The 24800-nt window shown below is 31.3% G+C and overlaps 2 protein-coding genes across 3 annotated transcripts; one reads left to right on the top strand and one right to left on the bottom strand.

The window, feature by feature from the left end:
• Positions 1-656: 656 nt before the first annotated feature.
• LOC139493329 (ubiquitin-conjugating enzyme E2 J1-like) lies at positions 657-12827 on the bottom strand. Its single transcript, XM_071281647.1, has 7 exons — positions 12652-12827; positions 8279-8352; positions 6452-6583; positions 5249-5333; positions 4424-4529; positions 3593-3713; positions 657-2541 (listed from the first exon to the last, which is right to left on the bottom strand). Exons 1-7 carry the CDS (start codon positions 12680-12682, stop codon positions 1729-1731), a joined length of 1362 nt encoding a protein of 453 aa, XP_071137748.1. The 5' UTR covers positions 12683-12827; the 3' UTR covers positions 657-1728.
• LOC139493328 (5-cytosine rRNA methyltransferase NSUN4-like) lies at positions 4672-23408 on the top strand. 2 transcript variants are annotated; one of them, XM_071281646.1, is made up of 6 exons: positions 4672-4736; positions 17318-17942; positions 18954-19085; positions 20618-20763; positions 21649-21773; positions 23114-23408. In XM_071281646.1, the coding sequence occupies exons 2-6, from the start codon at positions 17372-17374 to the stop codon at positions 23388-23390; spliced, it is 1251 nt and encodes a 416-aa protein (XP_071137747.1). In that variant the 5' UTR covers positions 4672-4736; positions 17318-17371; the 3' UTR covers positions 23391-23408. The 2 variants fall into 2 exon arrangements, with proteins under 2 accessions (XP_071137747.1, XP_071137746.1); XM_071281645.1 differs by lacking the exon at positions 4672-4736 and adding an exon at positions 12885-13045.
• Positions 23409-24800: the final 1392 nt, after the last annotated feature.

Here is a 24800-nt window from a genome sequence, read left to right as displayed (position 1 = left end):
ACAATTGAACATATATTTGGTAAAAGGTTTCAAGGAATTTTTGTACGGTTATATGATATATTTTTTTCGAAATCATAACAAGGGATCGAATTCTATAATAAACTGACTTTCCTGTCAATCATTTTGTCAATGATACAGAATGTCTTAGAAGAGCGATTATTTCTATTTCAACAAATAATGACTATTTAATCATGATCGATGATTGACTATTTGAAAATATAAAACCTATCAAGAATGTTGAAGAGCTGATTGAACTAACAAGGACAACCCGAATGACATGTAGTGCCAAACAACAGGAATCAGAACTATGGATGAGGGTACACATTCATTAATTTAAAATGATTTCAGAAATGGCAAACATTTCAATCAAATTATATGTGTAATGTGACAGCAACCCAATGACTAAAATAACCATAATACATCTAGAGGCTAACATAAAGGCTTCAACAATAGACAGGTTTCTCGACAATATGTCAATCTCTTAGTTGTCATAAAAATATTGAAACAGTAAGAGTACAACCAGTTGTCCTCTCTAAATTGTTTCTAAATCAAAATAATAGACCATCAATATTTTAAAAAAATCATCATGTCATTAACATTAAGTGTTTCATTGCTCAACACCAAATTAGTAAAACGAATCTTCAAAAAAAACGATATACTTTTTACCGTTTATTAAAGTTACAACCAAAATAATTCAACAATATAAAAAACAAAAAAACACATGGTAACAGATTCAGAAGCACCACATATATTCAAATCTGTCATTGTATATTACACTGTTCACTTAAAGCCAGCTTTATCTTCCATATTATCACGAAGGTCAATTTTATAATATATGATATGATACTTACTTTTTGCTTCTGTGCAATATTTTGAAAAAACAACAACAATAAAAGAAACATTAAAGGCTTATCAAAACAGCAACTGCCAACCTCTGTTAAGATTGATTAATTGTTAAGTTTTTCACGCCACTTTCAGCTCTGTTGGTTATTCAATGTCAGCAAGTTTTAATTGTTGGATGACGCTGGAGTGCATGATGAAAAGCACCAACCTTCACATAGATTGTGGTCTAAATTAAATCACTTGCAACCTGCAGGGTTTAAACTGGTAACCTCAGTGTTGATAGGCTAGGGGTACATTAGACGAACTACTTAGACAACTCAGCCACCAAGGCCCCTCTCGTCAGTTAAAAACAGCAATACCACAATCATTGTCATTTCTATAAAGTAACAATTTAAAAGTCCTGACACCAATTTAGACATTTAGGTGTTTTGACAATTTCATTAATTAATTTTTGTTCATAAAGTAGGTGAAAACATTTAACAAAATTTCTACAAGTGTAATTTTGATACAAGAAACATCACAAGAGGTTGTTAAAGCATATTATTATTTTAATTGTGCATTTAGATGATTTCACTCAACATGCTTTGAAGAGACAATGAAAAAGAGTTTGTTATTCTTCTTGTCAATGCAATCCATAAAATGGTTTAAATACAAGATGGCGTTTTTGACTATTGCTGATTACATATTATACAATGAGTGAAAAACAAACAATGATGTTGATGATTATTCATATTTCAACCAAATGAACAAGTTTAAATGAATCCAAATGATGATATTATTACCTAACAAACCTAACATAAAAGTTTTAACCTCTAAAATCGTAACAATAGGATTTCATGTTTTAATATTCTAGTATTCTCAATCATATTTGATTTCTGTTCAATCTCAAAATGGCATTTTCCACATCCTTTGAAGGTAAACCCTCCTCAGTAATAATAGAACTATTCCTATCAATAATATAACAATAAGTATTGTAGATAGTACTGATACAGAATGTTCTGGTTCAGGTTCAAGTTCTGCATACTGCACATGACTAGGTCCTTGTTGAGGACGTTCAGGGTGAGAATCAATGTTTCTTTGTCTTAGTCCATCTGTAGTGATTGACTCAGTCACAGGAGGATCAACATCCTGTTCACCTCTGTCTGTTTCTAAAGATGAAGCTGTAAGACTTTCAATTTGATCATTCTCCATACCAGAGGCAGGATTTGAACTGGTTACACTTGCTCCTGTACTTGAGCTAGGCACTGATTGTGTATTGGGTGTATTGTTCAAATTTGAATTATTTGGTGTCTGAGATCCTGTTACTGAATTAGGCGCAGCACTGTTGTTTAGAAAAGGACTTCGGAATCCAGAAGTTTGATTAGCAGCAATAAAGGGATTTCCTGCCGACATTCTCATTTGCGCAAACATTGATGGTAGAAATGTTGGAGGAAATGGAAATCTGGGTACAAAATTTGATCCTTGCTGTTGTTGTTGTTGTGGGGTGTTGGCCATGTGAGGAAACTGCTGAGGGAATGGAAATGCTGGGAAAGGAAACTGTGCAGGCATGTTTGGAAAAGCTGGATAAACAGGTGTATTTGGAGGAGTAGTTATAGGTGTGGAAGCTGTAGAACTTGTTGCTGTGGTAACTGGTGCTGAGGCTGTAGAACTTAAAGCTGCGTCCTCTGCAGGTTTGTTGTCTGAGGCTGATTTTTCACCCTGTAAATAGAAACAGTTAATATACATTATCAAAGGTGGTAAACAAATTTGATACAAGAGGAACTTTTTCAGTAAAGAGCTCATTTTCAATGAAGCATACCATTCCTTACCTACGGTATCCAGACCCCTAAAAAAAATTGGAAGGAACATGTTATTGTTTTTTGAATGAAAATAATCTAAACCATTAGTTTTGAACTTTTTATGAGTAAATATAATATTCCATAATAGTAATAGCTGACAAAAACCTCTTCAAATCTTCAAAAGGGACATACATTGTACATAGCTGATTGTTTTCTTGCTCCAGCAGTATTAAAAAGTTTTAATCTTGTTTTTGGCTTCTCTTCCTGCATTTCTGTTGAATATTTTTGCAAAGATATTAGCTATTAATTCTATGCTTTTTTTTTCCCTATATACAGTGCTGTCTCAGATTATTTAATTTATTAGCTATGCTTTTTATTTTGTTTTATTTTTAATTTATAATTGCATCCTTCCTTTCATCCTGCAGGATTTTAAGCTTTTGCTTGTTTTGAGCATACATGAATATACACATGTTTTTATACAGTGGGTTGTAACAGCACATTAGAGTTAATAATACTTCTGTTTAGTATATATGTTACTATAAATTGCTTATTTACACAAGTATTAGTATATCATGCATGTGTAATTAGAAATGGGACATTTTTGAAATAGATTATCTCCCTTTTACCAGAACTAATACTGACAAAAACGTAAATATGTTCTATTGCAATGGTGACAAAAATCAGAATACTAGCAACAATCGTACTACAGACATCTTAACCTTATTTTAAAGTATAAGCTCTTTAGTTTATCAATAAAGACGTTCCAATGACTGGTAAGACCAAAGTCAACTATAAATCATAATTCATTTCTGACATATATAATCATATATTGCTCATTATTTTTTATTATTTGACTTGTGTCTCTTTATTCAAATAACTTCAGGTCTTAATTCATTTTAGTATCTCATCGTTTTAAAGCCATTGATATGTAGTTGTGATGAAATCTAGTGTTGTAATATGTAGTTACCTACCCTGAAGTTGATCTGTGATGCTAATTCTTTGGCTTCTTCATTTGCAGCTTTAGATGCCTCTGTCACTGGTTTTAGGATGGCAGCTATATTGCCACAGTTCTCACACTTCCAGTCTAAAGTTCTAAAGAAAAATAAATAAAGTTTAAAGTACAATAAAAGCAGTAACATTGTATCAATAAAACAGTATCTGTGTATTTTCCTCTGATAACTACAACATATTACTGATTAAATTTACATACAAATGTACATCGATCTTTAATAGCCATATCAATAGGTTTTTTAATTGCCATTTTGAACTAATTTTTGTTTGCTATGCCTTTTCCTGCAACTCCAGTAATGTCAATAATATATATTTTTTATATCATTATCATAATGCTGCTCTTGTTGCACACAATATGTGCCTGAGTGTATTTTAATAAACTTGTCTTGTCTCTCAAAATGGCATATATTGTGTGCAAAAGCTCCTAATTCTTGTTCGGACAGTGCAGCTTTCACAGCTATAATAGTTTTTTTAAAGCAATGTCTGATATATATATATATTGGTTTGAATATCATGATTAATAAAAGGCAGAGCTTTTTAATTGATAAATGAGCTTAACTGATGAAAAGCTGTCAACAATAACATGTGTCATACATTTAGCTTGTACAATAAAATATTTATATGAGTTATCTCCCATTATGCTTAGTAATCTTATATCATTTGTACAATAGATATTTTACATTAATGATTATATATTTGTTTTGTTTATTCTCGGAATCAAACTGAAATGTACCTATATCTATTGAACATATATGTCCACGCTATTTATCAATCAGGCAAATTGAACAGACCTTTTTGCTAATTTCTTTCTTTCCTCTGGTGGGTAATCCAGTGATCCTATGGCACCACTTCCATGTGTAGGCATAAAACCTATGATGGCTAATAAGGCAGTCCTTACTGTTAAATAAAGAAATAAATGTAAAAATTGCATCGAAAGTTTTCTTCTGAAAGGTAATATATTTACTGAACCTATATGCATGATATGTGTAGGATCAGTACTACTGCCATGGGAAGACATAAAACCTATGATGGCTAAGAAGGCAGTCCTTACTGTTAAATAAAGAAATACATGTAAAAATTGCATTGAAAGTTTTCTACTGAAAGGTAATATATTTACTGAACCTATATGCATGATATGTGTAGGACCAGTACTACTGTCATGGGAAGACATAAAACCTCTGATGGCTAATAAGGCAGACCTTACTGTTAAATAAAGAAATAAAGCAATGAGTAAATTACATTGAAATCTTATTATTAGAATAAGGCATGTTAACTATCATTTTTTATGGGTATGCCTGTAGTCCAGTAGTTGCCTTATGTTCATGTCTGTTAAATATTTGTTTTTTGTAAATTGTTGAGTTGTAAATCAGACCATTTAGTGTCTCAATTGAATTATTCATTAATTCATGTAATGGCCTTTTATCATGTTTATAGGCAACTATACAGCATAGGTTTTACTCACTGTTGAAGGACGTACTGTTGCCTATAATTGCTTACTTCCGCTTCATTTCAACTTCAGTGGTTAGTTGTCTCCTTGGCATTCATACGTCAATATTTTAATGAAGAAACATTCTACATTTAATTCACTTCCAAAGATTTTAAAACTTATTACTTACTAGACCAAGATGGTTGCCATGACTCTGGATGATGTCCAGATATACTCAGACATATCTTCTTATTAGTTTCAAATCTTCCATTTGGCTGAAATATTCATTTAAATTAAGTTTTCGTCATGTACACATTAATTAAAGTTACTTTAACAATGTTAAACATTAGTAGTTGTGGTTTTTAAATATTAATAACAAATGTAGAGGGTTATGAGGAAGCTGAATCAGGCCTCAATTTCTAATTCAGTGAAAAGGTGTAATATAGACTGTCCTAGGTTATGGAGAGGGTTGGGATCCTGCTAACTTGTTTAACCTTTCCACATTCTGTATGTGCCTGCCACAAGTCAGGAGACTTTAATTCAGTGGTTTTTGTTTGTTGATATGTTACACATTTGTTTTTCGTTCATTTTTTGTACATAAATTAGGCGGTTAGTTTTATTGTTTGAATTGTTTTATATTTGTCATTTCAGTGCCTTTTATAGCTGACTATGCAGTATGGGCTTTGCTCATTGTTAAAGGCCATACAGTGACCTATAGTTGTTAATTTTGAGTTGTTTCATTGGCAATACTAAAGACTACAATTTGGTTAAACCATTCCAGATACATAAAGTAAAGATGATTATAAAACAGACAATTAAACAGTTTATTAGAGTAATGTATAATCAGAAAACTAGTGTGACTATTACATTTAAGTAAAAAAGTATATGAAAAAAACCAATGGGAGATAACTCCCCTCAAAAATATGTTACCTATCATTTGCCTATTCAACAAAATTAAACTTGCTAGAACAAGTACTACACCTGTCTGACCTGTTGTTTAATTCAATCAATATATGTGTTTTTTATTGAAAATTTTACAAGTAGTTGCTGGTAGTTCTTTAAAAAGAACTACACATCGTTATGTATTTAGTTTCATGTTTTTCCCATATCATTATCATTTTAAAATGTTCAAACAAAAACATCCCATGCTCAATTATTGGAACTCCTTTAAAAGCATTTTTACTTAATTATACCATTGTATACATAGCATCGAAATCGAGTTGTGAATATTCAAAATGTAGGATCTAAGCAGAAGAAATTTGCCATAGTAATTTGACTGATCTGCGGTTAAATTCTCTATTATACAATGAAATTGTGGCCTATCTTAAGATTGATCTTATAAGGCAGAGACACATATGATAATTGTTTAATACCAGTTTACCCCTATACTTACAGTCAATAATATAACATTAGGAGGTTTCATTGGATAATCAGGAGGCAGTATTATTCTTCCATGATACAATCCTCCATCAAAGTCAGAGTTTTCTGGTCCTCTGATAGTAAAATGCCATTCAAATAAATTATCCTGTAAACAAATAAAAAAGATTGTCATCATCATTATAATATTACTTTTGGCTATTTTAAGTAAGTTCGCTTCTCTTGTTTTTATTAAATTTTGTCAAATAATCAGAATCCTCTAGTTTTATCCTTAAAACTTTCCACCAATCCCTTTTCATAATTTTAGGATATCTAGTTTAAAAAAGTCATTTTTGAAAATTTTAAATCCTTGTTATTGTTTCATAGTTTCTGAAAGAAAAAAGGTGCCATTAATGTTAAAAGGTGCCATTAATGTAAAAGCATAAATAAATCTAGAGAGAATCATTTCCTTCATTTGGTCAAAGATCTTACAAATCTATTACGCAATACTGTGCACTTGAAGATCTCTTCTTGAAACTTTTTAAAAGTTATAAAATTTAAATCCCCTAAACAATTGGACTCCCTCCCCAACTTTTTGAAACCCAGCTTGGAGCAATAACCCCAAAACTCAATCCCAACCTTTCCTGTGTAGTATGGAACCTTGTGGTACAATTTCAGAGAGATCCATACACTAAAACACAAGTTATCGTTTTGAAACTAGACTTACATTTTTAGTTGGCCCCTATTTCCTACATGTTTTGGACAATTAACCCCAAACTCAATCTCAGCCTCCCCTTTGTTATATGGAACATTGTGGTACAATTTCAGAGAGATCAATACACTTACACACAAGTTTTTGGCTGGAAATTACAAAAATGCTTGTTTTTGGCCCTTAATGCCTAAACTGTTGGTCCATAACCCGTAAAATATAAAATAAGTCCAAACCTTCTACTTGTGGTATTAAACATTTTGGTACAATTTCAGAGCAAAAGAAATACTTTTACACAAGTAATTATTCCAAAACTAGAAAAATGCTTGTTTGGTGCCCCTTATTCCTAAACGGTTGGGACAATCATCCCCAAAATCAATCCCAACTTCCCTTTTGTGGTATTGAATCCTCTTAAAAAATTTCATAGAGATCCATTCACTTAAACTAAAGTTAATGTCTGGAAGCCAATGTGTCTTTGGACGACTTCAACGACAACATCATACCATTATACGATCCCAAAAATGTGTTTGTGGTACAAATGTAGTATAAAAACAAGGACATACAATGACATAAATCTATCATTTTTTCTGCTTTTAAAGTTACATAATTTCAATTGATAACAATATTTAAAAAAGCTTGTTATTTTGAAACAGAGGAGCAAACATCCTTAATCCATGTTCACATTTTTTTAAACCACCAATTTTTACTTAGGAAAATGCCTGTACCAAGTGATGAATATGATAGTTGTTGTCCATTTGTCTGATGTGTTTGAACTTTTGATTTTGGCATTTGATTAGAGACTTTCAATTTTGGCATTTGATTAGAGACTTTCAATTTTGAATTTTCCTTAGAGTTCAGTATTTTTGTGATTAAACGTTTAACTATATTTTTAGTACTGAAGTCAGAATAGCTAAAACCTTGACTGAAATTATGTTAAAGTGAACATTTTTCATGTAAGTGTGGAATTTTTAATTCAACCTCATTCCTTTATTTAGTAATGAATTTCAAGGGGCAAGAGAGAAAAAATTTGATTAAATCCATTACAAAAAATGTTAAAACTTTCAGTTCATGTTAAACATGTTAAAAACACATGTACATTTTTTTTATATTACATAGAAACTTGTACATGTATTATTATGTTTCTGATACATGTACCTCTAATGGTTGTGTGAAATACAGTTCTGTTGGCTCACGTAGCTCCTGTGCTTCTTTCATCAGTCTCTTCACGGCTGGAAATATAAAGTGAGTACATGTACACCATATTTCAATAAACAGCTGCGCCATGAGCGCATGATACGCCCGACGTCTTGTGTGGAAGTTTTATGCAATAATCATAAATAGTTTCTGAGAAAGTTTTAAGCAATAACCATATATTGTTTTTGAGACACGGCGGGACATGTGAAACCCCCAACCAAGTTTTTTTTCATGCAATAATCATAAATAGTTTCTGAGAAATATTTAAGCAATAACCATATATTGTTTTTGAGACACAGCGGGACATGTGAAACCCCCAACCCTGTTTTTTTTTACAAAAAACTAGATATCACTAAAAGAAAATTTTGAATCAAAACCAAAGTATACAGATCTTTAGATTAATATAACAAAGAAATGTGTTAAGTTTTAAGCAATAATCATAAATTATTTTTGAAATACGGCACGACATGTAAAAAAAACCTCCCCTGTTTAACAAAATACTCAATAACTCCAAAATAAAGTTTTGAATCATCACCAAAAAGTATACAGATCTTTAGATTAATATAACAAAGAAGTGTGTAAAGTTTTAAGCAATAATCATGAATTGTTTTTAAGATACGGCACAACATTTAAAAAAACCCTCCCCCTTTTTTACAAAATACTCAATAACTCAAAAATGAAATTTTGAATCATCACCAAAAAGTATAAAGATCTTTAGATTAATATAACAAAGACATGTGTAAAGTTCTAAGCAATAATCATAAATAGTTTTTGAGATATGGTGCGACATGTAAAAAAACCCTCCCCCTTTTTTACAAAATACTCAAGAACTCAAAAATAAAACTTTGAATCATCACCAAAAAGTATACAGATATTAAGATTAATATAACTAAGAAGTGATTAAAGTTTTAAGCCATAATCAAAAACGTTTTAAAGATACGGTGAGACATGTGAAAAAAAATACCCCTGTTTTAGTTACAAAGTGCCGTAACTCAAAAAGTTTTAATCTTATTTCACCAAAAAGTATACAGATCATTTGACCATCATAAGAAACAACTATGTTAAGTTTCATGAAATTTGGATAAGTCGTTCTCAAGTTACGGTGCGACATGTTTACGCCAGACAGACAGACAGACAGACACCGGACATTTGTATACCATAATACGTCCCGTCAAAATTTTGACAGGCATATAAAAATACAAAAGGGTTTATTAGAAATAATTCATGGAAGCCATATATTTGTTGGAAATTTACACATGGTCTGGGCCTTGATATTCAAATTGTATCCTGAGTGATAGGACAAATATAATCATTAAAAACTGAAGAGAGGGTGGGTATACTGTGTATGTGGCTGTTCCTTTTTACTCCCTGTTAGATAAGGCTCAATACTGTGCAATTAAAGATTTCTTGCTATTGCTGAATACTGTGCAATTGAAAATTTCTTGCTATTGCACAATACTTAATATAATAATTTTGGATCCTGATTTGAACCAACTTGAAAACTGGGCACATAAACAAAAATCTAAGTACATGTTTAGATTCAGCATATTAAAAAAGCCCAAGAATTCAATTTTTGTTAAAATCAAATTTAGTTTAATTTTGGACCCTTTGGACTTTAATGTAGACCAATTTGAAAACGGGACCAAAAATTAAGAATCTACATACACAGTTAGATATGGCATATCAAGGAACCCCAATTATTCAATTTTTGATGAAATCAAACAAAGTTTAATTTTGGACCCCAATTTGGACCAACTTGAAAACTGGGCCAATAATCAAAAATCTAAGTACATTTTTAGATTCAACATATTAAAGAACCCCAAGGATTCAATTTTTGTTAAAATCAAACTAAGTTTAATTTTGGACCCTTTGGACCTTAATGTAGACCAATTTGAAAACGGGACCAAAAATTAAGAATCTACATACGGTACACATTTAGATTTAGCATATCAAAGAACCCCAATTATTCAATTTTTGATGAAATCAAACAAAGTTCAATTTTGGACCCTTTTGGCCCCTTATTCCTAAACTGTTGGAACCAAAACTCCCAAAATCAAACCCAACCTTCCTTTTGTGGTCATAAACCTTGTGTCAAAATTTCATCGATTTCTATTCACTTTTACTAAAGTTAGAGTGCGAAAACTAAAAGTATTCGGACGACGACGACGACGCAAGACAACGACGCCAACGTGATAGAAATCAAATTTAAATTTTTGCGGTCGTATAAAAAAGGACATTAACAAAAATATATGCTTCTTTCGGAGGCAGATTGTGAGCTTAAATGAACGGTGGCCTCATTTCTTTTATTTCATTTTTCTATTGTTAATTTACATGATTTATGAAAAGATTTAGAGAAATCCTACATCAGGAAAAAAATTTGATTTAGACCCGTGAGCCCCCTTAAATGCTCCAAAAAACATTAATAGACATTCGCAGAATTTTATTCTATTTTCATTTTGTTGATTTCTCCATGCTCTTTTGTTCATTAATTCTTTTTATTATGCATCCAAATAAGAATAAAAGTTCTTTTGTCTTTTTAATTGCAATTTTTAAAACAACAATATAGGCAAAGCATTTGAAAACAGGTTCCAATACATGTGGATTTATGTCGGAAGGTATATTGTAATATTTTTTATTATGCTGCATGTTATGTAAATCTCTAAGTCTGCACGGAGTATCAGAATAAGCAAGGACGTATAACTAACATCTAATATACGTCCGTGGAATAAGATATATATGGAGAATTTTATGAATTTTATATGTTGTTTATCAAGCAAAAGAAGCATGTCAACTCATATTAGAATAAAATTCATTTATATGCACTATTGAGTCAACCTTAATTCAGCATATTCAACAGTCCGAGATTACTCTGACTTCTAACGTCTTTTTGGCCAGACCCAGCTTGTCTGGCAAAACAGCCTTTGGATGTTAGAGTAAGGCATATATGGCAGTGTCTGCGCGTACCGGCATGTGGGTACGAATAGTCAAATTGCCTTTCTAGGCTGCACGTACCCACATCCGGTTTTATAATAAAATGCCGTCGGATCGGGAATGAAACGTGAAATATATACGGAATTTGTTGCAATTAGTGAATAAATTGATTAAAACTACTCAGAATTTTTATAAATATACACACATATATATAGGCAAGTGAACAGTTTTTTCTCAGTTAGTAATTATATATAAATATTCTTAAAATGGAAGAGACTGATATTATAACTGTAGGGAAGACATTTCAGACTTATAATGAATTAGAAAGATTTGTACAGAACTATCAGGCGTTAAATTTCATACAATTGATGAAAACGTAAACCTCCAGCGCATTGAAAAATATTTTACCACTGAAGCTTGGCAACAACTAAAAGTTAAGATCACGGAAAGAAGGGAAACATGCGACTGGATATGTATAAAGTGTAAAAAAAAACCTACACGATCAGGACTCGGTTGGCATGTGATTGCTGTTTAGACTGGCAACATTTGAAATGTGCAGGGTTGAAACTGTGCCAAAACAATCATATTGGATATGTAAAATTTGTTCGAAATCTTAACTAGTGAGTTACATGAATCTTTTATAATTGGTTTAAATTGATTTATTACTTGCTTCTTTAATTTTTATAAACTCAAGCTTTAATTTTAGTAGTTTTATATATTTTAAAATTTCAGTTTCTGTTTTACATTTTACTAAAAGATTGTTTTAAAATATCATATGGGTATATTTTTAAATTATTAAAATGTTATTCTTTAAATTTTCATTTAAATTTTATAATAGTATTAATTTCTATCATGTTTTTCTTTTACAGGGACTGTACAGTTTCATTTTACATCATTGTGCATTTAATTTTGCAATGTTTATTATGTATCATTATTTAATAAATACAATTTGAAAATATTATTTTTCATACTCTTCACTCTTTCTACACGAAATCCCCATATTATTGATAATTTCCGTATATATTTATTTCACATTTCATTCTTGATCCGATGGCATTTTAATAGAAAACCGGATGTGGGTACGTGCAGCCTAGAACGGCAATTTGACTATTCGTACCCACATGCGGGTACGCGCAGACACTGCCTTAGAGTAATCTCCACCTACATATTCAGGTCACCACAAAAACAAATTGAAAATGAAAGTACGTGTATTCATATAATTACAATAATCATAATAATGGCAGTAAAAAATGAAACCAAATTAAAATATTGCAAATGAATATAAAATGTGTAGAGCCCTGTCATCCTCGTGGATGCAGATTGATTGTTTGTTTTTTTTTGGCTGAGACTGCAGAATAATTATGGGTGTGTCTTTCATTCTAACAATATTTCAATGTTTATACCTGGACTTCGCATACTGTACATAGCCTTCATGGTTGTTGAATGGATTTTGCAGTGAATTGACGTTTCACTGCAAGAAAGGAGGATGAATTTGTTAAGACAGACGTGGCAAAATATCTGACAAGAGAGTGAAACATAAACAAACTTCACAAATGGATTTGTTATCTAAATTTTGATTGAGTGTTGACTTTTTCATTGACGAATGAGATGAATTGTCTCATTTTGTGGAACTTATGAATAGCCACTTCCGCTCAAAACGAAAGTAGGAAACACGTGAGATTGAACATAAAAATGTCAAGAACAACAACTTGCAATTCTCAGTTGTACAAGCTGCTTACATCCAACAAATTCATATCATTTAAACAGATGTGTCACAGGCGATCTAAAAAAAAAATGGTATAAGAAAGATAAATTATAATTTATAATATTTTCCAAATTATTTTTTATTTTCCAAATATATTCTACACCACTATCATGACTATAGTCCACAGGCATGACAGGGGTCATGATATGAGTCAGGCATTACTTGTGAAAGGGGAAGCAGTCTGTATGAATTCTTTTTTTTTTTTTGTAACTTCAAAAGGAAGCACTGACAAATCGCCCCACTTTTAAAAATATCGCCCCAACCTGGTTTACCAACTCACCCCACTTTTTAAAAAATCGACCCACTTGTGAAAAGGGCTAAATCCTGTTAATTTTTCTCCTGTCAACTCGCCCCTCTTAACATGACTTAATGAAAAAAGTAGACGAATTGACAGCCCTAAATCCATTACAGTTTTTCAACAGACTGTCTGCATCCCAATGGGAACAAACTGTGCCCCTCTACTTGCAGACTTGTTTCTTTATTATTATGGGGCTGACTTCATGCAGGAACTTCTTAGGAAGAAAGATAAGAAGTTAGCAATATCCTTTAACTCTACTTTCCGCTATATAGATGACGTTCTTTCACTAAACAATTCAAAATTTGGTGACTATGTGGAACGCATCTATCCCATCGAATTGGAGATAAAGGATACTACAGATACAGTTAAGTCGGCTTCATATCTTGACTTACATCTAGAAATTGACAATGAGGGTCGGTTGAAAACAAAACTTTACGACAAAAGAGATGATTTCAGCTTTCCAATTGTGAACTTTCCATTTCTAAGTAGCAACATTCCAGCAGCACCTGCATACGGGGTATATATCTCCCAATTGATACAATATTCCCGTGCTTGCATTTCCTATCATGATTTTCTTGATAGAGGGTTACTGCTCACAAGGAAGCTATTAAACCAAGAGTTCCAAATGGTGAAGTTGAAATCATCCCTTCGTAAATTTTACGGACGCCATCACGAGTTGGTTGACCGTTATGGAATAACCGTTTCACAAATGATATCGGATATGTTCCTTACGTCGTAACTACAATCCCCTTCCCTTTCATGAATGTGACCTACCGAATTAGACTATTTACCGGATTTGTAATCACATAAGCAACACAACGGGTGCCACATGTGGAGCAGGATCTGCTTACCCTTCTGGAGCACCTGAGATCACCCCTAGTTTAGGTGGGGTTCGTGTTGTTTATTCTTTAGTTTTCTATGTTGTGTCATGTGTACTATTGTTTTTCTGTTTGTCTTTTTCATTTTTAGCCATGGCGTTGTCAGTTTGTTTTAGATTTATGAGTTTGACTGTCCCTTTGGTTTCTTTCGTCCCTCTTTTAATTCTTTTATTCATAAGAGGGGCTTTAGTTGGTATGCATTAATTCTGTACATACTTTTATTTATCCATGGAACGAGTTAGGAGACATAAATTCAATGGCATTACTTCCTTTTTCATAAGTAGAGAGGGTTTCATTGGGAATTTTCTATTTTTCTCAAGTGGGGTTAGTTTACATTCACGTCACAGAAATAAAGATAATCACTTCTTTCTGCTTATAATTTCAACAAAAAGAAAAGAAAAGAACTACAAAAACATGTTAATCTTAGGTTTTCATAAGTATTGATTTTATTTTTAAGTGGAGTCAGAAACATAGATATATACAAAGGGATTGCATCTTTTGTCATTATAAAGAGGGGCGAGTTGGCATTACTGCATTCACTGTAGTTTATCTATATATGTGTCATGAGTGGGGTGAGTTTGCAAACCTCATCTGAGCGGGATTTTATACGAGGGCAAGTTATCCAACCTATTTTTAATGGGATTTTACCATGTTTACCCTTTTTCATAAGCGGGGCAAGTTGGTAAAAATGAGTGGGGCGATTTTTTAAAAAGTGGGGCGGTTAGGTGTGGGGCGATTTGCCAGTGGGGCAATTAGTCATGGATTCACTTCAAAATCTGTTAAAAAAGAAATGGAAATACTGCAACGTTCTGTTGTTAGTGATTTTACTTGTGACGTTATTTAAGTTATGATGTCATGTTTAATGTAAACAAAGAAACGCTATCATCAGGTAACATTAATTCATATCAAAGACAAAGAATTATTAAAAATGAAAGTGGTATTGTGTTCCTTGAGTCCCTATATTTTTCTAGACTTATTCAAAGTCTCATGACATATATTTATATATTATGAAAAATACATGTATATAGTCATTTCAACATACAGTATCTAACATGGCATTCATTTAATATACCTAAAATATTGATACAGAATGAAACCTATTTTTTGGGAAATGTTAAAATTTATTTCCAAACACATTATCAAAGTATATATATGACATAGACAAAACTGGTAAAAGACCAGTTACCAGTCAAGGGTATAACTCTTGAAAGTATACGGTTACAGAAAAAATATCATGTATTTGTTATATTACAGATACTTTCATGAGTTCTCACTGACTAATCCTCTTGTATATTAGTACTCAAACAGTACCAGTCAGGGGACTTACTGAAATAAGTGATTTTTAAATCACTTATTTGAGTAGCAAATTCGAAGTTTTGTCACAAATTGTGATTTTGCAGTTTTACCAAAATTTAAAACACAAAGGTTTAAATAATATTTTTTCATTTGTAAAATTGAGAGAAAATGAATTTTTTGCTTCTTTTAAGTAGTAAGGTTTATGCCTTTGATGCTATCATTTAGCTAAAAAATCTATTTTAGTTGAAAAAATGCTGTAATAATGGCTTTACATAATGAGCTGATACTTTCTTAAAAGATTTTCCCCAGCAGTGGGAGTATTTTTCCTGTAAAGTTCAAGGTTTCATCTTTCAGATTATGTAATGAAATTCTACTGTTCGCGATAAAAATTTCACTGTTCGGGGGTGTTGAAATTAGTGGGGGTTATTAAAATAATGATACTTAAAGAAGTGATTTTTGGGAAGGAAATTGAGGTATGATACTTAAACAAGTGATTTTTATGTCATTATCCTAGATTCAGTACAAGGTCATCACCTGAAATGACCTGGCCATCCTAGACAACACAGCTGTTGGTTCTGATAAGTTTTGAAATATAATTAGTCCCTGGATCAATAGTATTCTATATTTAAAGCTACAGTAAAATTAAATCACTTCTTCTAGTGATTATTTTGTACTACTTAAATAGGTGATTATTAAAGAAAGACAACTCTAACTTCCAACCTTTATGGAAAAAAATGTTACTTGAATCAGTGATTTAGAAAATCCCTCATTTAAGTAAGTCCCCTGACTGAGAACTGGCCATATTTGCCTGTCTTTTGCCTTTTTCCAGGTTTTCCCAAGGTCTTTCTTCTCAGTTTCTACCATTCTACTCAAGGTCTGGTTTGCCTTCCTCTTTTTGTCTACCATCAGGTGTCCATTTCAAAGCAGTCTTGGTGATATCCTCATTTTCTTTTATGAGATGTTTATTCATGTTATTCTTTATTTCTAAAATTTTCATTATTTGTAGAAGCATATATGTTTTTTATTTATTTAATATTAATAAATCATCAATACTTTGATTTTTAATGGGCACTTGGGATTTCATGAAACCTTTTGCAGTAACTTAATACTTTGAAATAAGAAGATGTAAAATGATGTATGAACTCATCAAGAATAGACACTTTTTCCATGAAATTAAATCAAGATTCCAGATTGAAAATAGAAAGTTGTTACAAAAAGTTTACTGCAAAGTTGAGTTTTAAAGTGGATGCTAATCATGTTTATACCAGTTGTCCGTACCAAATCATCTTATTGCTAGTCATCAGAATTATCATGATTATGTGTATCATGTTAATCATTTAAAGACATATGTACATGATAATCATGTAAATGTAAGACATCAGTAATTGTGTACCAATTTATTATAATGTTAAGACACCAGTACATGTGTACTGTACCATGAAAATCATGTTAAGACACCAGTACATGTGTACATGTACAATAATAATCATGTCAAGACATCAGTACATGTATGTGTACATGTACAATGATAATCATGTTAAGACATTAGTACATGTGTGCATGTACAATGAGAATCATGCTAGACTTCAGTAAATGTGTACCATGATATAAAGCATGTTACCACATCAGTGCATAATATCTATCTATCATGATAATAATATTAACGCTTCAGTGCAATTGTACCATGCTAATCATGTTAAGACAGCAGTACAATCATAATCATGTTTAATAATACAAGACATGTGTACCATGAGCATGAGTAGGATTATCTAACTGAAAGTCCTTTTTTTGTAAAAATTGTAAAATCTAATTATTTATTTTCTATCTTACAGGCTTTCCAGAGCAATCCCAAGAGTAATACACAACATGCCTTAAATCACTTTGACATGTATTACAGTAACTATTATAAAGAACTGTGGCCATCTATAAGAATATCTCTATTATCACAACAGAAATATTGTGCTTTAGTAAATCACTGTGATGAGGGCACAACCTTCAAGGCAGAGTCAATTTTATCTGATTTAGGTGCAGAAGACTTTATACAGACATCTGTTGATATGTCAACTGATTTAAAAACGGCACATTCACAAAGCATTGAGACTGGTCGTTTACATACTGAAAAGGAAAAGCTTATTGTTTCTGATGATTCTCATAAAGACAATACACAACCTTCTCATAGAAGTGATTCCATTGTATTTTCCAGTAACAATGATCCAATAGATGAAAAGAATACTAGTTTATATGATTTCATGCCGACAAACAAAGTTTATACTCAGAGAGAATTTCTACATCAAGAACTTGCCAGACAGAATACATTTGAGGATACAGACTTCCCTGTTAATGTTATTACAGAGGATATTCCTCGCATACCAGAAACACTCAAAGCATACTGTTATAAGAGAGGGAATATTGATCTGTTTCCAGAACCTTCCATCAGCAGGCGAAATAGTAAACTAGGTACGAATCAAAATAGTAAAATATTTAAATAGCTTGAGTCATTGTTTTAACATAGGTTATCATTGTGATCATAAAAAAGAGAGGTGAAAGATACCAAATAGACATTCATGACTGTTCTTTAGATAATGATAAGTCTCTTAAATTTTAACATGTAGGACAAATTCAAATATGGATAGATGCTTGATTGTCTTCAACATGTGAAAGGACATTTGCTACGAGATATAAAAAAAAAACATGATTTATTTTCAATCATTATAAATGAAAGTATATATATGTAGAAATCATTGCCATGTTTTTATTATTGTGAAAAATGCGACACTGTTATGATCGCCATAATAAAAACAAGCATTTTGATTTTTTTTATATGAATGTATGAATCAAACATGATTTTTCAGAATATAGAAAAAATTAAAATCACATTTTAGTCAAAAATGACAAAATCGCAATATTGAATGCACTCAATAATTTCTGAATTTACAGTACTTAGTCAAATAATAATTATGTTTTAGCAGCTAATTTGGTTCAATATTTTCAAGTTAAGCTAAGAAACAAGTGAATTCTTATTTGCGTAACCTTTGATTTAACCTCTTATCTAGAGATTGATTACCGTATTTGTGCATGTATAGTCTGTACTTTTTTCTTTAAATATGTAGTTTGTACAAGGGGTGCAGACTATACACAACTATATATATATATAGAAATGATAGACTGTTTTGGAAAGAAAAAAAAAATTCCGTTTTTTTTTCTGTATTAATAATGTATAATCATGATAATGGAGCCGTTTATTATATTTATTTTATTTAATTTACAGTGAACTAGACATTTATACAAAACTTTTTTTCTCAATTTTTAGGGGATGAAAAGGGGATGCGGACTATACATAAATGCGTACTATACATGGCCGAATATGGTATCCATGCATTCAGCTATTTACAGGATCAACATTGAAAAGTGAAACAAGGATGAACAATAACATGAATAATGTACAGCTATGTCACATATATATTTCAGGTTATTACATGATGGATGCAGCCTCCTTATTGCCAGTTATTGCCCTTGATGTACAAGATAATGATAATGTTCTAGACATGTGTTCTGCTCCTGGTGGAAAGATGATGACAATGTTACAGTATCCACATTCAGGTAGACAAATAGCTGTGTTGTTTACTCATTTGTACAATTAACTTTACATATTACCTCATCTGTCCTGCAGTGTTATCTTCCTGTGTTATTAATGATACCAGAAACAATTCCAATGCACCAATCTTATCTTTATCAAACTTTATTGCCATTTGCATGATAACTAAAAAAAATAAAAAATCTATGATATAATGAAAAAATATTGTAAAAATAGAGTGGTAATGTTGGTTGTCATCAAATTACACAAATAATATACTTATGCTTTACTTTTACAAAAAAGGGGGATTGCCCTCATTGCCATCTAATATTACTGTAGCAAGCTGCCTCTGATTATCACAACATATGACTGGTTTATCCACTGTTGATTTTAAGGGAAAGAGACATAAAATGCTGCACATAGTAGAAGATTAAGGAATGTACAATTCTGAATTTTTTTCAACTCTAGTTATATATACAAATTTTAGAATATGGTGTTGTTTAAAGAAGTACATAGAACAGGCTATTATTTGAACTTGGAATTATTATTAATTATGGAATTTGTAAAATTTCTTGTGCTTGAAATTTTTAATAAATTCTGTGTTTATTTGGTATTATAATGGTTTGAGCGGTTCATAACACTTTCCATAATATGTATTTTGTATAGATAGTGTTGTGCGTGTCACAGTACATTGTATTGAAAATGTACTATCTTCTTTGTAACAGAAAGTGTTGTGCGCAGCACAGAACATTAGCGTACAGAATTAACATGGAATGTTTTAAAAATTTCAACCACAAGAAATTATGCAAATTCCATAATTGATAATAATTCCAAGTTCAAATAATAGCCTGTTATAGATAATTATGAGAAGAAATCAGACTTTGGTAAATAAAACACAAAAAAATCTATAGATTTTAATGTATACATTAGGACATTATTTCAATGATCACATTCAGGAAATAAAAATAAAAATGTTACAACTTGTTCTGAATTTCATGATAAGTGATAAAACATAGTCTAAAATGTAGATGATTTTAGTAATAACAATTCAAATTATCTCCCCTTAGAACAAATTTGTTCAAAAATTATCTCCCCTGAGATGAATACCTATTTTTGAAAAATTATCTCCCCTGAAGTTAATACCAATTTGTAAAATTTTTATTTCTCTTTCTGTCTTTGCCTACAATTATTTTACCTACTATCTGCATTTTAAAATCATTCTGTTTTACCCATGAATTAGACAGCAGTGATAAAATGTTTTGAGTTTGAAAGTAAAGAAATGTTTAGTAATAATTTTGGGCAATAAAATGGGTCTAGCTTGGACCATTGAACATGTCAGATGTAGCCTATTATTAAAGGTCAGATGTAGACTATTATTAAAGGTCAGATGTAGACTATTATTAAAGGTCAGATGTAGCCTATTATTAAAGGTCAGATGTAGACTATTATTAAAGGTTATAACCATACTTAAATTAGCCATAACATAAATGCTTCTGTAGTCATTTTGTCTGTTACCACTGGGACAGACTTGTTGCACTACATTTGTTATAATTTGTAGGTACATTGCTTTGTAATGATTCATCAAAAAGTAGACTACAGAGATTGACAAGGACACTTCACTCCTATGGCAACCAGACAATGATTGACAAGGTCACAGTTAATCAAGATGATGGTGTGACCTTAAATGAACCTAATTATGAAAAGGTTTGTATTTTCCCCTAGATCTATTCATTAGATGTCAGGCAAACAAATCCTTAAACAATGATTTTATTTACAATTAGAAAATTCTCAATTCTGAAATAACTTATTTCTGAGACTACTCTGGGTGACAAAGAATATATTATAGCTTTATATTTACTTGTACATCATCAATTGATACCTACATAATGCAATCTGTTGGATGGATGTCACATTGGCAATCATACTGCATCTCATAATTGTCCCCCTGCACTATGCATTGCTGGGGACATAGAAATAACAGGCGTTCAATGGGTCATGTTGGTGCTCTCACATGTACAATTCTTGCCAGATAAAAACTTATATCTGATATATGTCTCGGACAGGTTCCAAAATCAGTGCTGATCAACTATGTTTAAAGAGCTATGTCCCTTAGAAATCTTAAGCATATGGAAAAATTTTATGATTGCACACTCATGTGTACAATTCTTTTAAGATGTTTATGTCAGCAATGTCTAGGACAAATTAAAAAATCAGTGTTAATCAAAATAGTTTGTGAAAGAGTAATGCCCCTTAGAAATATTTATTATATAGAAAATTGTATTGTAAGTCATTCTAAGTGCTCTCATGTGTACAGATTTTTATCAAACTTATATCAAAAGTAACATAAAGGATGTCTTAGACAAGTAGGAAAATCAGTGCTGATTAATATATGTTTTTTATGAGTTATGCCCTTGGAATTATTAATTATATTGAATATTGCATTTTATTTGCTCTCAAGTCTCCATTTCTATATAGATATGTGCAACATCAGGGGACCTTGGAACTCTTTTCTTATATTTTCATATGTTATATTATTATGTATTATATTTAAAAACCTTGTATGTCATAACCATACCAAACTTTATCCAGGTATTGGTTGATGTTCCCTGTACAAATGACAGACATTCTGCATTGGAAGATGATAATAATATATTTAAACCAGGCAGAATGAAAGAAAGACTTCAGATACCTGCACTTCAAAAACATTTATTGTTGTAAGTTGATTTAAATTATTAATGTCAATGATGCTCTAGCAGATGATTTAATTAATGTGTGTATTGAAGAATAATAATACTTATTAAAAAATGCTTCATTAGTTAAGTTTTCAATAATTTTCTTGCTAAAATCACAATATAAAAAAGAAGATGTGGTATGATTGCTAATGAGATAAATCTTTACAAGAAACAAAATGGCACGGAAATCAACAACTATAGGTCACTGTATGGCCTTAAACAATAGCAAAGCCCATATGGCATAGTCATCTATAAAACACCCTGAAATGTTGAATGTCAAACAATTCAAATGAAAAACTAATGGCCTAATTAATATACAAAAAGTTGAAGGAAAATAGTTTGAAGGCAACTCTAAATTATTTTGGTTGAACTTGCCTACATATGTCCTGAAAGCCAGACATTTTGATCTTCTATTTTGTTGTCAGTGTTGGTTTCAACGTTGTCAACATTCAGAAACAGTTTGAGGTTAAAGAATTTTTAAACATCAATAACTTTGTCAGACCTTTATGGAATTTTATCCAACAAATGTTGGTTTTTTTTGGCAGTTATCAAGTAGATACATTATATTTTATATGGCAAAAGTTTGTAACACAATTAAATTTAACAGTCTGGATTTTTAAAAAAATGACTTGATAAATTTGTAAACCTGAAAGAATTGTTATGAAAAATTGGACATAAACTGTGATTCAACTTATGAGTAAAATTCAAAATTCACTGATTCTGTTTATTTTTATTAGATTGATTGTTGGTTGCTTTATACTGCATTAGCACAACAATATCGCGGCAAGCTTTTTATTAGATGATTGATATGCACTTTGCCTAAAATTTTGCTAAACTTATCTTGTTTCAAATAAAGAAATACTTGTGAAGATGTAAAGCTTTATCTTGTTCAGTACTATAGACAAAATTTCACTTAACATTTCATTGCATATAAGAAAATTACCATAAACAGAAGTTAACAAATCAAATTTTCACCTCTTATTTACCTGTGTGCAAGCCATACATGCCATAGTAACCATGTAACCTTAAGTTTCCAAAAATTCTATCGAAACCTCAAATTGAAAAATAATTGTGGTTTGAAATACCCAAAATATATTTTTATGACACAGAATTTTTTAACTGCAATGTAAAGAAGGATAGATAACCTACACTTGGAAATTCAATAGAATATTTTTTACAACCCTTTTTTGTATGCACCAGGATGTGACATACTATGATTTGGTGGTATTACACCTTCAATGTTGTATTTTGTAGATCTGGTACAATGTCATGTGTACCAGAAGGATCAGTTGTATATTGAATTCTAATGTTGTATTTTGTAGATCTGGTATAATGTCATGTGTACCAGGAGGATCTGTTGTATATTCTACATGTTCATTATCTCCAGGCCAGAATGATGGTGTCATCCAGGCAACATTAGAACATTTATGGAAGGAAACCAATATAGATATTAGTGTTGTTGACTTAAGTTATATGCAAACACTATTTAAGGATACATTTAACTTTTATCCAAGTTGCCGTTTTGGACAGTTAGTTCTACCAAATCTGAGAGCAAATTTTGGACCAATGTTTATATGTAAATTACACAGAATTAAATAAAAAATTTGAGTACTTCTTTATATTCAATGTATTGAAATTGCCATAATTTGAACAACACATCCATCTGTCCCTTCACCCATTAGCATCTGTCAGTCAGTAAACAGGATAAAACACTCATATTTTTTGGGTGCTCTTCTAGTTTGAAAAGTTTACGTCATGAAAACTACAATGAGTTCAATAATCCCAAAAGATGTATGAAAGAAATTTAAGATAAATGATACAGCTTAAATATATATATTGAAAGCTTTTTAACTAACTTACGAATATAAACTTGATTTTGCTCTCATAACTTTTTAATTTTTAATAAAAACCTGATATGGTTTATTGCTTAAATTATATCGCAGCTAACCAGGTATGCATCAAAATTTGAAAAAAGGTCTCCTATTAAACAGATGAAATGTTGTCTTGTATTTGTTTACCACTCAGGCAGGTTACCTTATATGAATAGGAATAATATATTGACATATAATTACTTTTTTGATGATAGTGTGTTTTTAAAAATTTGAGACAATAGTACTTTACCCATATTCAAATATCATAAATTTAGAGGTTACAAATCAAGGGAAATAACATTAACTAATAGAATCACAAGAATTTTCAATGAACATCTCCTGCCACCATGCCAATCCACTGTTTTTAAAAATGTGAAAGTAGGCAGATCCTGCTCTTAATCTTTATTAAGGCTTTTGTAGATCTTACTTTACTAAACATTCTTGCTGCTTACAATTATCCCTATCTATAATGAACTTGGCCCAGAAGTTTTAGTGGAAAATATTAGTGAAAATTTACAAATTTTATGAAAATTGTTAAAAATTGACTAAAAGGGCAATACCTCCTAAGGGGGTCAATTGAGCATTTTGATCATGTTGACTTATTTGAAAATCTTACTTTGCTGAACATTATTGCTGTTTACAATTTATCTCTATCTCTAATAATATTCAAGATAATAACCAAAAACAGCAAAATTTCCTTAAAATTACCAATTCAGGGGCAGCAACCTTACAATGGGTTGTCCGATTCATCTCAAATTTCAGGGCAGATAGATCTTGACCTGTTTACAATTTTACCCCATGTCAGATTTGCTCTAAATGCTTTGGTTTTTGAGTGCATTTTACCCCTATGTTCTATTTTTACATTTTGGTTGGTTGGCCAGGTCACCAGACACATTTTTTAAACTAGATACCCCAATGATGATTGTGGCCAAGTTTGGTTAAATTTGGCCCAGTAGTTTCAGAGGAGAAGATTTTTGTAAAAGTTAATGACGACGGACACCAAGTGATGAGAAAAGCCAGGTGAGCTAACAATCAGAGACAAGGTAAACCTTTAATTACAATGCCCCACCTCCTAAACTGTCAATCAAATTCACCACATTACCTATCAACCTCAGTCTTACATAACAGGCCCTGCAAT

Source organism: Mytilus edulis, chromosome 10 (genome assembly GCF_963676685.1).
Source record: "Mytilus edulis chromosome 10, xbMytEdul2.2, whole genome shotgun sequence".
In the NCBI taxonomy this organism is placed as follows: domain Eukaryota; kingdom Metazoa; phylum Mollusca; class Bivalvia; order Mytilida; family Mytilidae; genus Mytilus; species Mytilus edulis.
The sequence above is the reverse complement of the archived record's forward strand: the minus strand, read 5'-3'. Positions and strand labels throughout refer to the sequence as shown.

Bases quoted from the DNA above. Each gene is read 5' to 3' on its own strand.
- LOC139493329 (XM_071281647.1), bottom strand. From the start codon at position 12,682: ATGAAGGCTATGTACAGTATGCGAAGTCCAG. The intron at 3,714-4,423 runs GTCTGTTCAATT...ATTTTTCTTTAG, and splicing joins AGAAAGAAATTAGCAAAAAG to AACTTTAGACTGGAAGTGTG. The intron at 2,542-3,592 runs GTAGGTAACTAC...TTCTATTTACAG, and splicing joins CATCACAGATCAACTTCAGG to GGTGAAAAATCAGCCTCAGA.
- LOC139493328 (XM_071281645.1), top strand. From the start codon at position 12,941: ATGTCAAGAACAACAACTTGCAATTCTCAGTTGTACAAGCTGCTTACA. The intron at 19,086-20,617 runs GTAGACAAATAG...TATAATTTGTAG, and splicing joins GTTACAGTATCCACATTCAG to GTACATTGCTTTGTAATGAT. The intron at 21,774-23,113 runs GTAAGTTGATTT...TGTATTTTGTAG, and splicing joins CTTCAAAAACATTTATTGTT to ATCTGGTATAATGTCATGTG.